A 14,716-nucleotide genomic window follows, 5' to 3' on the forward strand; every position below is an offset into this window, starting at 1 on the left:
GGCGCTGTACGGCGGAAGTATCCCCGTATTCCGTACAGGGATGCTGCTGGGCGCCGCCATGGAGGTGGCGGCGGCGCTGCCGGTGGCGCGGTGGCGGTGATGGCGCTGCCGGTGGCGGAGTGGCAGGCCCGCACCGCCCGGCTCTGGGCCGCGCTGGACCCGGCGCTGAAGGAGCGGATGGGGGCGGCTTCGCTTCACGACGCGGTGCGGCTGGGCTGCGACCTGCTCCGGTGAGCCGCGGGCGGGGCGGGTGCGGTGCGGGGCAATGAGGGGGAGTGAGGGACTGGAGCATCTCTCAATGCGTGTAAATAAAGCGGGCGGTATCAAAGGATAGATTAGGCTCTGCTCGGTGGAACAGAGTAATAGGACACGGAGTAACGGGCGGAAAGTGATGCTGGGGAAGTTCCATCTGCATAAAATTCCACCTTTCTACCTGACGGGAAGTTGGAGTTCGGCCTCGTCTCCCAGGCTACTGGAGATAGGACAAGACGTAGGCTTAAACTTCACTTTAGGAAGATTTAGGTTGGACACTAGTAAGGATTTCTTCTCAGAAAGGGTGATTAGACGCTGGAATGGGCTGCCCAGGGAGGTGGTGAAGTCGCTGTCCCTGGAGGTGTTTAAGGAAAGACTGGACCTGGCATTCAGTGCCGTGGTGTGGCTGACAAACCCGGGATCCATCACAGAGTAGACTCGATGCCCTCAGAGGTCTTTTCCAACCTAATTGATCCTCTGATTATACGAATATGAGGAAGAACTTCTTCCCTGTGCAGTGCCCACGCGCTGGCACAGGTTAAGGGTGTGGAGTCTCCATCGCTGGAGATACTCCAGAACCCTCTGGACACAACCCTGTGCCTCAAGGATCATCCTGCTGGAGCAGGAGGCTGGACCAGGCAGTTCCAAACTGATTCTCTGGTGCTGACCCGGTGTCCCACAGGAGCCAGGAGGAGGAGGAGGAGACAGCCCTGGTGAGGTTGTGCCACCGGGCACGCACGGGCAAGGAGCCGGAGGCCGCCAGCTGGTACCGGGAGCAGGGAAACCGGGAATTCAAGCAGGGCCAGTACCAGGCTGCCCTGAGGCTCTACTCCAAGGTAGGTGTGGAATGAGAAGATCCTGGGGTGGGGGTCCCACAACACCTCCCAGCCAAAGGGGATTCCCGAGGGAGGATCCTGCAGTTCGTGGTTGAAGGGCTCCTGTGAGGGGCGAGGAGCAGCTCTCTCCCAAAGAGGGGACCCTGCTGAGAGGGTCCTGTGAGGGATCCCCTGAGGCAGCAGCAGTTTTCTGGTCTCTGCAGGCAGCATCCCACGAGCCCCCTGGGAGCCCCGAGGTGTCCATGTGCTTTGCCAACCGCTCGGCCGCCCTCCTCCACCTGGGGCACTTTGAGGTAAGTGGGGCCAGGGCAGCACCCACCCCACAAGGTCCTGGGTGCCCCTGAGGTGTTTGATTGTTAGAATAAGAGGCAGCAGATCAGATGTGCTCCTCAAGCTGTTCTTAAAGTATCCATAACTCAACGTTCTGAAGGACTCCTGCTTCGTTTCAGTGTCAGAATGCTTTATTTGAGCAGCAGGTTGATTATGCACATGGAATTTGCTGGTTAACACACAGAATTCTTCCATGAGGCTGTCTTAGGTGAAATGAAAGAGCACAAGCTGGTTTTCAAGCCCAATTAAAAGGCATTATATTTGTTCCTAGGTTTGTTTGGAAGATATTGCCAGGGCTGAAAGCCATGGCTATCCAGACAGGCTGCTGCCCAAGGTCTTACTGCGGAAAGCTGAGTGTCTACTGTGCCTGGAGAGGTTACAGGAGGCACAGGATATCCTCGGAGTGCTGGAGAGTAAAATTGCTCTGGATGGGGTCGTGACTACTCACCTGACACGGCTAAAAAAGTTAAGTCAGCTGAAGGTTAAATTGGGTGAGAAAAAGAGGTGTCCAGAGCCTGCACGAGAAGCACATGGTGGCATTCAAGGGGAGCCAGAGGTCTGGGAGGAGAACAGCAGAATTTCAGGTGCATCTTCATCTCTGAGCTTGAGGTATGATGCAGAGAGAGGACGTCACTTGGTGGCCTCCCAGGACATTGTGGCAGGACAGAGCCTGGTGAAAGAGGAGGCCTTTGTGAGTGTGCTGTGCCCCGGGGAGAGCCTTCCTCTGCAGGATGGTGACACAGCGTGGGACACTCGAGCCACCAACGCAGATCTTTACTGCCACCACTGTCTGAGGCAGCTCCTGGCCTCGGTGCCTTGCCAGGGCTGCAGTTATGCCAAGTACTGCAGCCAGGACTGTGCAGACATGGCATGGCAGCAGTACCACAGGACAGAGTGTTCCCTGGGAGCGCTGCTCCTCACACTCGGCGTCTTCTGCCATGTGGCCTTGAGGACTGTGCTGCTGGCAGGATTTGCAGAGGTTAGCAGGCTGGTGGAGTGGTCCCACCATGGGGAGAAGAACCTTCAGAACCCTGAGGCAGGATGCAAACCTCTCAGTGATGCAGGAGATGGTAGCAGAGGTATCCCTGGTTGTGGCAGCAATGGTCGGTACCAGAGTTCTTACCAAGCTCTGTTCCACCTTTTGCCCCACACTGAGCAGCACAGCCCTGAGCACAAGTTCCTCTGCACTCTCAGTGTGGTAGCTATATGCAAACAGCTGCAAGCAGCTGGCCTGGAGGCTGCCGTGTTGAATCAGGAATCACCTCAGCAGGGGTCCAAACCAAAGACATGTGAAAAAACGTCAGATGAATTGTCCCCAGAGCTGAAGACTGTGGCAGAAGCAATGCTGAGGCACGTGTTGCAGCTGCAGTGTAATGCACAAGCAATCACTGTAATGCAGGAGCTGGGTAAGATTGAAAAAATTTAAGCCCTACTGTGTTGTCACAGAATGGTTTGGGTTGGAGGGGACCTCTGAAAGTCATTCAGTCCAAATCCCCTGCCCAGGCAGGGTCACCTGGAGCAAGTGACACAGGAACATATCCAGGTGGGTTTGGAATGTCTCCAGAACTCCCTGGGTAGCCTGTTCCAGTGCTCTGCCACCCTCAGTGGAAAGTTTTTCCTCATGTTGAGGTGGAGCTTCTTGTTTAGTTTGTGGCTGTTACCCCTCATCCTGGCAGCACAGAAAAGAGCCCATCACCGTTCTCTGACACCTGTATTTGAATATGTATTGATGAGATCCCTCCTCAGTCTTCTCCAGACTAACTAAGCCCAGCTCCCTCAGTCTCTCCTCATTAGAGAGATGCTCCAGATCCCTCATCATCTCTGTGGCCTCCACTGGACCCTCTCCAGTAGCTCCTTATTCCTGTCCTGAGGAGCCCAGGACTGTCCTCCCCATGCCCATCTTGTGTGAAGTGAAGAGATTGAATTATCAGCTGTAAAAAGCTCCTATTGCAAATGGAAATGACTTGTTTAAAATTTAATGGCCTGTCCCATTCTGGCCTGTTCCTCGGTGCACATGCAGAGAGTGTTTAGCTATTATTTATTGCAGCAATATACCAGGAACCTTTCTGCTGCTGCCTGCGATTGGTCACAGTGCTCATTGCAGAAATTGTGTGGGTTTGTGAGCATTCAATCTCAACCTGCTTGGTTTTCCTCTGTCTTCAGGGCCTGGAGATGGGGCTGTTGTAGATAAGAAGCCTGTGAGGCTGGCAACAGCTTTCTTCCCTGTCCTCAGCCTCCTGAACCACTCATGCTGCCCCAACACCAGCGTGTCATTCAATGGGACAGCTGCCACTGTCAGGGCATCACAGCCAATCTCAAGTGGCCAAGAGGTTTTGCATTGCTATGGTAAGCTCTAATTCTGTGTTCCTCTTAAGGCACAAACATTATTCACCTCTCCTTATCATGCTGATGGCTATTTATATCATAACTTTCATATAATTCTCATCTAACATTGTCAGAGTCTTTGTTTAGCAGCCTTGACCAACATTTCATCTCTTAAGCCCACTGTTAGATTTTCACTCTCCTGTTGTGTCCTCCCCAAAATATACTTAGTCCCAGTTGTAACAAAAATTCCATTTATTCTGTTATTAAGAACTGTATCTGTTGAGAGATCTGTACCTTTGCCATCTTTTGCAGGGCCTCACTGGTGTAGGATGAGGATTGCTGAGAGACAGCAGCTTCTCAGTCAGTATTTCTTTGAGTGTCGCTGCCAGGCGTGCCTCGAGGAGTTAGAGTCTGGTGTCAAGAGTGTGGTGTCCATCAGAAATTCATTCTGCTGTCCCAAATGCCAGGCCCAAATGCAGGTAATTCTCCATAGTTATGATTGTGCAACTTACTGGGTTGTGCAAGCTTGGGGTCTGGGAAAGCCAAGAGCTGAAAACCTCACTTTGATCCCTGCTCGGAAGCTAAAAAGCCCCTGCTGAGTCAAGACAGTATCTCACTGTTTCTTATAAAATCAAATAAGCTGATAACAATTTATAACAAAATCACTTTGTTTAATGAATACCACTGAGAAACCATTTAGCATCTCTATAACCCAGAGCTAATGCTCTGGAGAGTAAGCTTTGAGCTGAACGTGAGCAGGAATGATCACAAGGGTGATTTCCACAGGAGGAAGAAGACACACTTTGCTGTTCAAATGAAGCCTGTGCAACCTCAGCCAGCAGAGATCACCTGTCAGGCCGTTTGCAGGAGCTTCAGCAACAAATCAAGAAAGCTTTAGACCTGCTGAGAGTCGGGAAGGCTGGTAATGCTCAGCTTTGTGCCCTGAGGTCAGGAGCTGAGGAGCCCAGGTCGGGACAGGAACCATGAGATGGCACTGTTGCTCATGCCATTGGGCTGCTGTGACATGTGGCCTGGTGTCCCTGGGGACTTGAGCTTTAGATTGTTTATACCCCCTGATCTGGGTGTTAATCTAAGTCATATTGTTCCATAGTAAAGTAATTGAATCAAAAGAAATCTGGGTAACATTGGAGTTGGGCATTCCCAGGCCTTGTTTTCCTGAAGGGAGTTGGGCCAGCACTGGGGTAGAATAAGGAGAGGTGCAGATGAATTTACTTTTAATTCCTAACCAAACCCCAATCAGCTGTGTAACATGCAAAGATGAGATTGGATTGGTTTTTTATTTCATGGATCATGCAAAACTGGAGACTGGCCACAGGGTGAATTTTATAACCTTTTTTTTTTTTTTTTTTTTTTTAATAGATCAGGCTATCAAAATGCTCCTGAAGTGTCAGGTGGATGCTGGAACCTTCTTGTCTCCAGAGCATTTGCTGATGGGAGAGATGGAGGATCATCTGGCACAGGTCTATGCCACTCTTGGTATGGCATTGTCCTCTCACTATCCCATGTTTCCTGAACTTTGAATTTAACGTGACTAGCTTTTTCTTGGACTGGCCCTCTCATTTTTTCCCCTAGTTTTGTAAGCAGGGCTCTCAGAAAGACCAAACCTGTGTTTCCAGCAGCCAGTGAACTGGAACATGTGCTTTCATGTTCTTTTAGATTCCCTGTCCTGTTTTTGTGGACAGAGTTCACCACATTTTGATTAATTCTGTCAGATTCTTTGGGTGGCAGTAGCTCCAGGAAGTATTTATTCATTTCACATTGTTTTGTTTTGCTTTGTTTTTCCATCAGGGAAGTGGCAGGAAGCAGCCAGACACCTGAAGAAGAGTATTGAGATTGTGGAAATGCACCACGGGCCATCAAGTGTAGAAACAGGCCATGAACTTTTCAAGCTGGCACAAATCCTCTTCAATGGGTGAGTTTGGTTTCATCCTCTGTCCCTGCCCTGCACCACTCCTGTGTGTCTGACACAATATCAAGGCACCTTGAGGGTGTCTCACAGGACACAGGATAGTCTAGCACAGGTACTCTCTTAGGAATCTGTTTCTCTCCTTTGTGCCTGTCTATCTTTTTCTTCTCCCTGGCTTAATTTATTCCCTGTCCAATTGTTTTATTCTGTCAACTCATCACCCTTGGTGTTTATACCTCAGTTGTATAATGCTGCTGACATCTTTTCAAAGGAGGGAGTGAAATCCTCTTGCCTTATTGACAAAGAAATCCCCTGACTGTTTCTGAAAAATCTCACAACAACTCTCTTCTACCAAATTAATTTTAGAAGGAGCTGCAGTGATGAAGTAGTAGGTTCCTATATACTCAAAGATAATGTTTTCAGGTTTTGTCCATCTCCTCAGCTTTCCATCCCCCTCATCCTCCCTTTGCAGCTGAAGCAGATACAATTTTCCTGCTGCTGGAAGGCAGAGGAGGGTGGGATCTGTGGCCATGAACAGGTTTAAGTTTTTGTTAGGGAGGGCTTAAAGGTTGTATAAGTCAAGAAGCTGAATTAAGTATTTTGCATGCTCTGTTCTTATTATCTCCCTGTTTCAGATTTGCAGTTTCTGAAGCTCTGAGCACAATTCAAAGAGCAGAGGGGATTTTGTCAGTGCACTTTGGTCCTCAGAGTGCTCAGATCCAAGAACTACAGGAGATGAAGGCCTGCCTGTCAGAGCTTCCCAGAAACATCCTTCAGAGAACTTAATTTCCCTGTCAAAGGAAGCTGCAATGTGATCTTTCATCAAAGCTAAGTGTCATGTGGTAAGGTAGTCATGTAGTACAAGCTGGAAAATCATGTGTAACAGCAACTTGAATGAAGTCTTGAAATGCTCTTTAGTGAGCCTGTTGTAAATAAAATGACCAGTTCTAACGTGAGAGGTGTGTGTGTGGTATGGTGGGAACAGAGGCTGTTGTATAAGTTCTGTGTGTGGGTTGGAAGCAAATGTTTGAGTTGCTTTTGTGTGAGATGTGACTCTCCCCTGTGTGGTGCCCTGAGCATTATGAACATACAGTCATCCAGAGCACGTTGCCTTCTATTTTTAATACTGTGAGGCATTTTCCTTCTTGCCAGTGTCAAATGGAAGTGATTGGAAGGGGTGAGGCAACAGCCTGGGAAGTGCAAACTTAAAAGGGGGCACTGCAGAACTTGGAGGGCTCCAAGTGTTGTCAGTGTTGAAGGATTCAGAATCAACAACTGGTGTCAGGTTGGAAAACAGGATGGGCAACAATGCAGCATACACCAGATAATGTTTGCTTTCAGGACACAGAACTGCATACCTCATGTGGGGAAATTGGGAGTGTGGGCAGACAACCTTTCAAGGGAGAATACTTGGGCTTGCTGAGATTAATAGCAAAAGCTCTTTTATTGCAGCATGAAGGCGTAAGATTTGCAAGTTGTGTCTTTGTGCAGCAGAGCAGGGAGCCGAGTATCCCTCCCAATATCACCCTTTCCATTTGGGCCCTACCATTGCAGATTATTGTGAAGGGATCTAAACACCCCTGGGATCCAGGATCTTGCCAATGAAGAGGAGGGTTCCAGTGGTGTCATCCCTCAGGACAAGAAGGAAAGGTCTGTCCACGTGGTATTCTATGGGGAAGGTCAGACGAGCAGCATTGGCCCCAGGGTTTGGTGTGGATCCCTGCCCATCCTCACTAAGCTCCAGCATTGCCTTGTGTTGCACATGTGATAATCTCAGAGGTTTGGCAGAAATCTTGGAGAAATCAGGTGATGTGAAAAGTGATTGGAGCCCTGGAGAAAAGAGAGAAAGTTCCATTAGCTGAAGGCATGGATTGCAGAAGGGGGAGCAGCCCTGCTAATGTGTGATCCACGAGGGCTAGGAGCTGCTTGGGCAGAGTTTTTTGGGGGAACAAGGAGAAGCAGCTTCCATCTGCTTCACTGAGCTTCACCCACAATCTCAGCAGTATCAGCTTTGTGGAGGGATTTGCTAAAAAGCTGAGAAGTCCTGGGTGAAGGTGGTTTGGTTGCTGGTGAAACCTCCACAACCATAACTAACAACCCACTAGCTCCCTATTCTGAAAGCAGGAAGCAACTTGACCACTGCTTTGAGCCCTGGCAGCCTGCAAAGGGGGTGTGATGCACATACTTGTCTCCTTTAGCGTGCTGTCAAGTGCCTCTTCATGGTTCAGCTTTAGTTTGGGCAGGCTTAGCACAGCATGGACTGTCTTTAGCTCCTTGTCCACATCATGGACAAACTCGGAAGTGAGGCTTTCCTCTATCAGAGTCATGTTCTGGGTCACCTTCGTGGGCAGGAAGAACATGGCACTGATTCCTTCTGTTAGGGGCAGCTGGGCAATCTACAAGGCCAGAAATAAGAGAGAGATAAGAAAGGGTCACATCAATAATAAGCGTTTTTACCCATCCTGTACCAGGCAGAGGCCTGATTCTCAGGCTGGAATCTCAACCTCTTCAGTGAACATTTGATCTTTTTCCCTGTTTGCTTTTATCTCCCCTGATGCTTCCTGACACTTCTGGCTTTTTCCCCAGGCTTCCATCCATCCTTGCTGCACTCTTCCTGCTATGGAAGTGCTCTCTCACCTGCTGAATCCTGCAGCATTGCTTGGGGAATTCTCACTGGAACACCTTTTAGCTCATGCTCCAGGGGAAGATTGGTTGAAAGAGGTAGAGATGGAAAAGTTTTTAGAGGCGTGCCCTGCCCTTCTTGCCCAACTTTAAGTCAAGCAATACAGGCTGGTAGGACCTGGGCATAAATTAAATTTTGGATTACTTGTGACATAGCCTGGGTAGAAGCAGGATGTCCTAAGAATCAACACACTGCCTTTCAAAATAGGGATTGCAAAAGTAGCTGATGGGAGGAGCAAGGCTGGAATGGGTTAACAGGTAGGTGTAGTTGAACCTGCTCCTCATTAGGTTTAGGAGATCTTAGGCAATATTTGCTGTCTGACCTTGCAGTTGAGTTCCGAGTCAAAACCGTATCTCAGGATGGCTTTGGGGTCTGACATCATGGGCACCTTCACAGTTCTGTCCTCGTCCAGGTGGAAGTCCTTCAGGGCAGTCTTCTTGGTGTCAAACTTGGTTTTCCATGTCCCTGTTTTGTAAGAGAGAAAATGGAAGATTTTCTGGAATAATAGTATATGAAACCAGGCTTATGCCTGTGGCTGAATAATCTTGTGCTTTAATGTGCAGTATTTGTGCATTAAGGAGTTGAGGCATAACAGGGATAGAAATAGACTGATTGGAGCTACTGATTTACTGCCATCCTTGGCCCCTCCTTTTCATCTGAGAATTGGCTAAATGGCAAATAAATAATCAAGCCAGTGTATGGGTGGAGTAGCCATTGGGAAGTTGATGTCTACTTATGTAATTACAAAACTATTTTAAAGGGTAACAGTCGTGTCAATGGATATGAAGTGCTTCTCTCCCCACCCTTTATTTTGCTCCTTGTCTCTAAGCAATAATTCTCCAGGACACTGACTTACAGTGTGTTTAAGAACAGCTCTCTAGTATCAAACTTCCTTCTACAGTGGTAAGAAGGCTCAGAACACTCTAAACTGTTCCTTCCCTAAATGGTAATATCCTGTCTCTGAATGGAGTTTTGTGAGCTTGAACTTTCTTCTCTGATTCTTAGTGCAAACGGGTCAAGATTCAGTTTCTCAAGAGTAATAATTCGTCCCTCAGGACTATTTTTGTTCAGGTAGTGTGCTTTTTTTTTCCTTCTTTACTAAACATTCTCAAACACCTTCTTCCCACACTCTCACTTTGGCAGCCTGTTTGCTTTATTGGAAGTGAGAGCATTCCTTCACATCTCCTCTAACACGTACTTAATGGACATTTTCTGTGCCCAAGCACACAACATCCTTACCCTTGAAAAAAGCAGCCCCAGCAAGGAGAATGCTGACATCTGTGGGCATGTCCTTCATGAACCTCATAATCCTTCCCTTTGTCTGCTGTCTGACCCAGTTGTTGATTTCTTGGAGGTCCAGCTGGGTGTTGCCACTCAGTGCCCTCAGTCGCATCTTGTAGGACTTCTCGAGCTGGCTGGGAAATCCAGGCTTTGCCCTGAGTCCTGGGGAATAAAAACATGGATACTGCAGCTAGCTCCCTTATCTAAACAATCTCAAGGCAGCAGGTGGCAATCCAAAGCCCAGCAACAGGTCTCTCATAAAATATCTGTGCCTGTTTGTCTACAGAAACCTGCTTTGAAGAGGAATATCTGAGAGCACATTAAAGAAACTGATCCAAATCCTACAGCCACCCATGCTGGAGCATGGGATAACTCTCTTCTGAAAACTGAAAAAAGGAGATAAGAACTGAAGGCTTGGACACAGCCATTCCTACATCAGCCTTTCTTCTTTCTCCAGCCTGCTTTCTGAGTACAGCTTACTCAACCTATTGGATTCTTGGAACCAGCAGGTTCCAAAAGATAGCTCTTAGCATTCTCAGCAGATGTTTATTGCATGCCAGAAGCAGACATTTCAAATAGCTCTGCAAGGAATTAAATAAAGGAATATGGCCGAGTGTTATCACAAATAGAAAATGTGATCTGTGGTTCCTGGAAGCCAATAACACCTGCCAGACAGCCTGGAGTGAAGGCAAAATTATCAGCAAGTTTCTTTCAGGTCTTCTGTGAGTTAACTGTTCTGTCACCAATGTCTTTGTGTGCATGTCTGGTCTTTTATTTAAGTACACACAAACTTTCCAGGCTTTTTCTGGAGCAGCAAGAGCATTCCATGCCCTGTCTGCATCCTGGCTCAGCAGAATGTCAAGAGCCAGCACTGTGTTACTCAATGTGTCTTTATATATATATACACACCCCAAAATAACAACTGCTGACAGCTTTTTAAGGAGGATTTCATAGAGGGGAAGAAGGGCTTTTACTTTTCTCCAGGATGATGCGGGAGGCACTTTTCATGCTCTTCTCTGGGCCAGTGACACTGCTCAGGAGGTCCTTGTAGGTGTCGTGGACCTCAGCCTTGTTGAGCAGATCGTAGAAGAGGGCGCGAGAAATCACATTTTCGGTTCGTTCTCCAGCCCCTGCCAACGACCAGGAGAGAACATGAGGGAAGGGCTGCTGAGCCAGAGGGTGAGTGTGGAAATGGGGCAGAGAACTCACCAAGTGAGAGACCAGAAAGTGCAGTAGCCAGGCTGAAGGGAGACAGCAGCACGTTGGCTGTGGCTGTCCGGCTGGACTGCTGGCGGTACAGGTCATAGCCAAAGTTGGAGACTGCAGCTGCCAGCTTGTTCACAGGGCTCTTGTAGAATGGATCTTCCTCTTCCTCGCCAGCATGGGCTCCATCAGCTGTGGCAGAATTCTGGCAGGTCCAGGCAGTGCTTTGGTTAGACTTGCAGGTGTGGTAAACACTTTATAGGCAAACAACTACAGATATTCTTCTGTGACCTACAGAAATATTGACTTCATCTTATAGACAGTGTAGGAACAGTTACTTTAGTGCCAAAGGCAGCATTGAGTTTGAAATTCTGCCTCCTGGTCATCCCCTGATGTAACTACTGTGGTTTTATCCAGGTAAAGCAGGAGTTAGTCTCATTATGTTGCTAAATAAAATCCCGGTAATTTAGGAGGGTAGTGCTTAATCCTTTGGTAAGAATCTCTAAAATTAAATTACCTGCTCCACACCTCTCACTCTCTGTACATTGTCTCCTACTCACCTGGTCATTAGCTGAGTTCTGTGTTCTGCTTGGGACACTTAAGAGACCCAGGAAAAGGAGAACCAGTGGAATCTGCATGCTTGGACCTACAGAGTAAGAATATGACAGAGAGAGTTTGAGCAATCAGGTAAATACATCTCTACTAAAACTATTCACTGTACCTGGTTGTGACAGGAGCTGCAGTGACAGATGCTGCTGCTTGTCCTTCCAGTTGTGAAACACACACCTGATCTGAGCCAGGTTTCCTTCTCTAGTTGGAAGTATTCAGCCAGACTGGCCCCAGTGACTTCAAAATTGGGCAAGCACATGGTGTGGGTGTGCCTGAGCAAAAAAGCAGATGTGTGTGGCCCAAACCACACTGATGCTGGCAGTTACTGAGTGCCAAGGTCCAGAAAAGCACCAAGTCATTACTTCTGAGTCTTAGGCTTTAAAAAAAATGCAAGACTTCATTTATAAAAGGTACTAAATCCATTCTATTGAATGGGGCGGAAGGCAACACTGACTGGTTACTGCTTTGATATGCAAATTATCTGCCTCAGGCAGTAGTTTGCTTGTGTCTACATGTACCTGCGTCCATCCTTTGCTTCTTATTTGCAATCTGATGAAGCAAAATAGAAGAACTTTCTTAAAAGACAATAAGGAAACCTAGAGAAGTAAAAGGCAGAGCTTGGCTTATTCGACATTTTTAATGGAGGTGGGAGAAAACCACCAAACTCCCCAAAGCTGTTCTTTCTGTGGAATCCACTTTCCATCACTCCAGTACTGGGATGAGTGGCCTTTCCAGACAGATCTGTCTGGTCCAGAGGGCACTGAGTAACCCAGGGCTTTGCTGTGGGTAAACCAGAGCTACTGAAGTGTCCTGCCCCTGAGAACAGACGCCACTGAGGCTGGTCTGAAGCAACGTTTAGATAGATTCCCAGAAATTAAAAGAAGAGGGTTGTATTTAACTAACCCCTGTCATCCAGGCAGCTAGAGAAATCAGAGCAAGAACATGTGTTTCAGATTAACTTCAGCTACAAAGAAAACACGCCTGCTGCTAGAAATACACGTGGCGACAACAGCCCAAGCTCGGGACCCTGTTCAGGCAGAGTGAGAGGCAGTTTGCTGTTTCCCTTCCCTGCCTTTTCTTCTGGAGGCAGCTCTCCCTTTGAGAAAAAAAGCGTCACAGGGGAGGTTTTGAGCTTTCATCTGTGTTCAGCCAGTGTAACACAGAAGTGGTACCCTCTTTTCCCCATGTGCTTGGATCCTGCAACCTGCTGCCATCCCAGCAGAATAGGTGAGGATTTCTGGTGCAGAAGAAATCTGGATCAAGAGGATTTACTGTCTGGTGTATCTGGTGGTGTGATAGTGGATATGATGCTGGGACTGCTCCCATCATTCCAGAGCTTTACAATAAACAGGCACCACGCTGGAAGAGAGATGTCAGAAGTCCTGCATGAGTCTAAGACAAACAGGCCTTAGGGAGGGCTCTGTGAGGATGCCTGTACCAAGCTGCACTCCTGCATGCTGAGAGGAAGAGGTTTGGCCCAGTTTAGGTTAGAGATGAAGCTTTTCCATGGAGCATAACCTTTTCTCTGTAGAAAAAGAAAATAATCTCAACACAACCTCTGCTTCCAGCTACACTGAGCTCCTGGGAGCATGGGAGCAGAGATTGGTTTTGCAGATTGTATTGTTTTTGCCAGTACTGTCACCAGCTTCATATTTCTCAGACTTCGCCAAAAAGCAATTTCCATTTTAAAAAGACAAAGCCTTTTGCGTTTGAATTGGCCTGAACATCTGGATTCTATTTGTATTTCTCTTAGCACACAGCCAGAAACGCAGAGAAAAGAATTTGGTTGGATCGGAGGTGGGGTGGTTTCAGGCATGATATTAAAATCTGTGGCTGCCTTGAAGGAGAAGCGAAGGAGCAACAGCCAGTGATGTTACAGTCAAAAGGTATAGGAAGAAAACCTTGAGAAATGAGCTGAGAAGGATCTTTGTGTCTGGGTGTTGTCGATTTGTGAAGGCCTGCAGGTGCAAAGGAAATATTTTACTTTCCACCTACAGTGGTACAAGTCTCTCACATCATTTATAAACAGTTCTGACTTTAGAGGTGCTGTGAAACAAGACCCAAGAGTTCAGACTGCTTGCTCTGCTTGTTCCTCAGCACCAGCTCCTGGAGCATCCTGCAACAACCAGCTCCAGAGGAATTGACTGTCACACCATCACAGACAAAAAAAACATGTTCCCAGCTGCGAGGCAGATGCTTGAAAGGCAGAAAACCCACCCCAGTTCCCAAGCACAGCTCAGCCCCGGGGGCAAAGCTGATGCTGGTGGCTCCCGATCCTTGGTGAGGTCTCTTGGTGGGAATCCCACCTGCAGAAGAACCATTCTTCCCATTTCCCAGGCCCTCTGAGAGCTGCCCAGCCTCAGCCCCTGTGCTCCCCTGGCCGCTGGCAGTGGCACAGGTGAGCTGTCCCTGAGCTGTGCCTTACCTGGGGCTCCTCTCGGCCGCTGCTGTCAGGGCTCCCAGCGGGTGCGAGTCGAGGACAGTGCGGGTTTGGTGCAGCCACATCTGCTTTTTGCTGCTTCCCCCAGCCCAGCCTTCGGCAGGCTTCAGGTTACAGCTTCCCAGGGCTCTCTTAAAGTGCTCTGCTCCCATTTTCTGCCCTTGCCACCCTCGCCCTGAATTGCACTAAATTTTCAACCCTTTTTTTCCCCCAAAACAAATCCCCGTGCTAAGGGCAGCCTGGTGGGTAAAGCACAGGTAGGAAAGGCAAACACTCCCTGCCCTGTTTGAGCAAGTCTTTTATCCCAGGAGTTCTGCCATAGGTCACATCAGGGAATTCCTTCTGTCTCAGAGGTATGGTTAATGCAGTAGTGTTTAATGGATTTATAGATTTATGTCCAAGATTTAATGGAGAGACTGTGGAAAGAGGATTCTGTTGTTTGAGGCAGTTAAGATGCTGGGAACTGCTTGTATCCAGTGATAGTTAACAAGAAATCATTAACTGGCTCAAAGTTTTTGGCTGAAAAGAAAGAGGCTAGAAAGCCAAGGACTTGTTTAAAAAGAAGATGAATTAAGAGAATCTTGTAGAAGCTTTCAGAATGATAAATGATATGGAGACAGGAAAGGGACAGAGGAGTTCCATTATTGCTTTCCACAGAAGGCTCAAGGGGAGCACCCACCCCTGCACATTTAAATCAAGGGAGTGTATTTTTAAGCAAGTATTAAATCGTAAAACTCATTACAACTAGATATTGCAGAAGATGAAAGATAAATAGATTTGAGGGTAAAAAACCCAAGTCAAATTAGTGGAAGAAAGGTCCCCTGAAGGCT

The 14,716-nt window shown here is 47.9% G+C and overlaps 2 protein-coding genes across 3 annotated transcripts; one reads left to right on the plus strand and one right to left on the minus strand.

The window, feature by feature from the left end:
- The first annotated feature begins 48 nt into the window (after positions 1–48).
- Positions 49–6,626, plus strand: SMYD4 (SET and MYND domain containing 4). Of its 2 annotated transcripts, XM_083875107.1 has the most exons (10): positions 49–230; positions 938–1,088; positions 1,292–1,381; positions 1,690–2,824; positions 3,582–3,764; positions 4,056–4,222; positions 4,530–4,665; positions 5,124–5,240; positions 5,553–5,676; positions 6,306–6,626. In XM_083875107.1, exons 1-10 carry the CDS (start codon positions 100–102, stop codon positions 6,454–6,456), a joined length of 2,385 nt encoding a protein of 794 aa, XP_083731233.1. In that variant the 5' UTR covers positions 49–99; the 3' UTR covers positions 6,457–6,626. The 2 variants fall into 2 exon arrangements, with proteins under 2 accessions (XP_083731233.1, XP_083731232.1); XM_083875106.1 differs by lacking the exon at positions 49–230 and having other exon boundaries at positions 732–1,088; positions 5,553–5,685; positions 6,314–6,364.
- A 469-nt stretch (positions 6,627–7,095) lies between these two features.
- SERPINF1 (serpin family F member 1) lies at positions 7,096–13,972 on the minus strand. Its single transcript, XM_083875109.1, has 8 exons — positions 13,872–13,972; positions 11,398–11,483; positions 10,844–11,042; positions 10,609–10,764; positions 9,593–9,796; positions 8,676–8,818; positions 7,856–8,066; positions 7,096–7,500 (listed from the first exon to the last, which is right to left on the minus strand). Exons 2-8 carry the CDS (start codon positions 11,473–11,475, stop codon positions 7,241–7,243), a joined length of 1,251 nt encoding a protein of 416 aa, XP_083731235.1. The 5' UTR covers positions 11,476–11,483; positions 13,872–13,972; the 3' UTR covers positions 7,096–7,240.
- Between the last annotated feature and the right edge of the window lie 744 nt (positions 13,973–14,716).

This window comes from Zosterops lateralis, assembly GCF_965231275.1.
Source record: "Zosterops lateralis genome assembly, chromosome: 19".
NCBI classification, from domain to species: domain Eukaryota; kingdom Metazoa; phylum Chordata; class Aves; order Passeriformes; family Zosteropidae; genus Zosterops; species Zosterops lateralis.

Bases quoted from the DNA above. Each gene is read 5' to 3' on its own strand.
- SMYD4 (XM_083875107.1), top strand. From the start codon at position 100: ATGGCGCTGCCGGTGGCGGAGTGGCAGGCCCGCACCGCCCGGCTCTGG. The intron at 231-937 runs GTGAGCCGCGGG...GTCCCACAGGAG, and splicing joins CTGGGCTGCGACCTGCTCCG to CCAGGAGGAGGAGGAGGAGA. The intron at 3,765-4,055 runs GTAAGCTCTAAT...CATCTTTTGCAG, and splicing joins AGAGGTTTTGCATTGCTATG to GGCCTCACTGGTGTAGGATG.
- SERPINF1 (XM_083875109.1), bottom strand. From the start codon at position 11,475: ATGCAGATTCCACTGGTTCTCCTTTTCCTGGGTCTCTTAAGTGTCCCA. The intron at 10,765-10,843 runs GTGAGTTCTCTG...GGTCGTTGGCAG, and splicing joins ACTTTCTGGTCTCTCACTTG to GGGCTGGAGAACGAACCGAA. The intron at 8,819-9,592 runs GTAAGGATGTTG...CTTACAAAACAG, and splicing joins TGGGGCTGCTTTTTTCAAGG to GGACATGGAAAACCAAGTTT.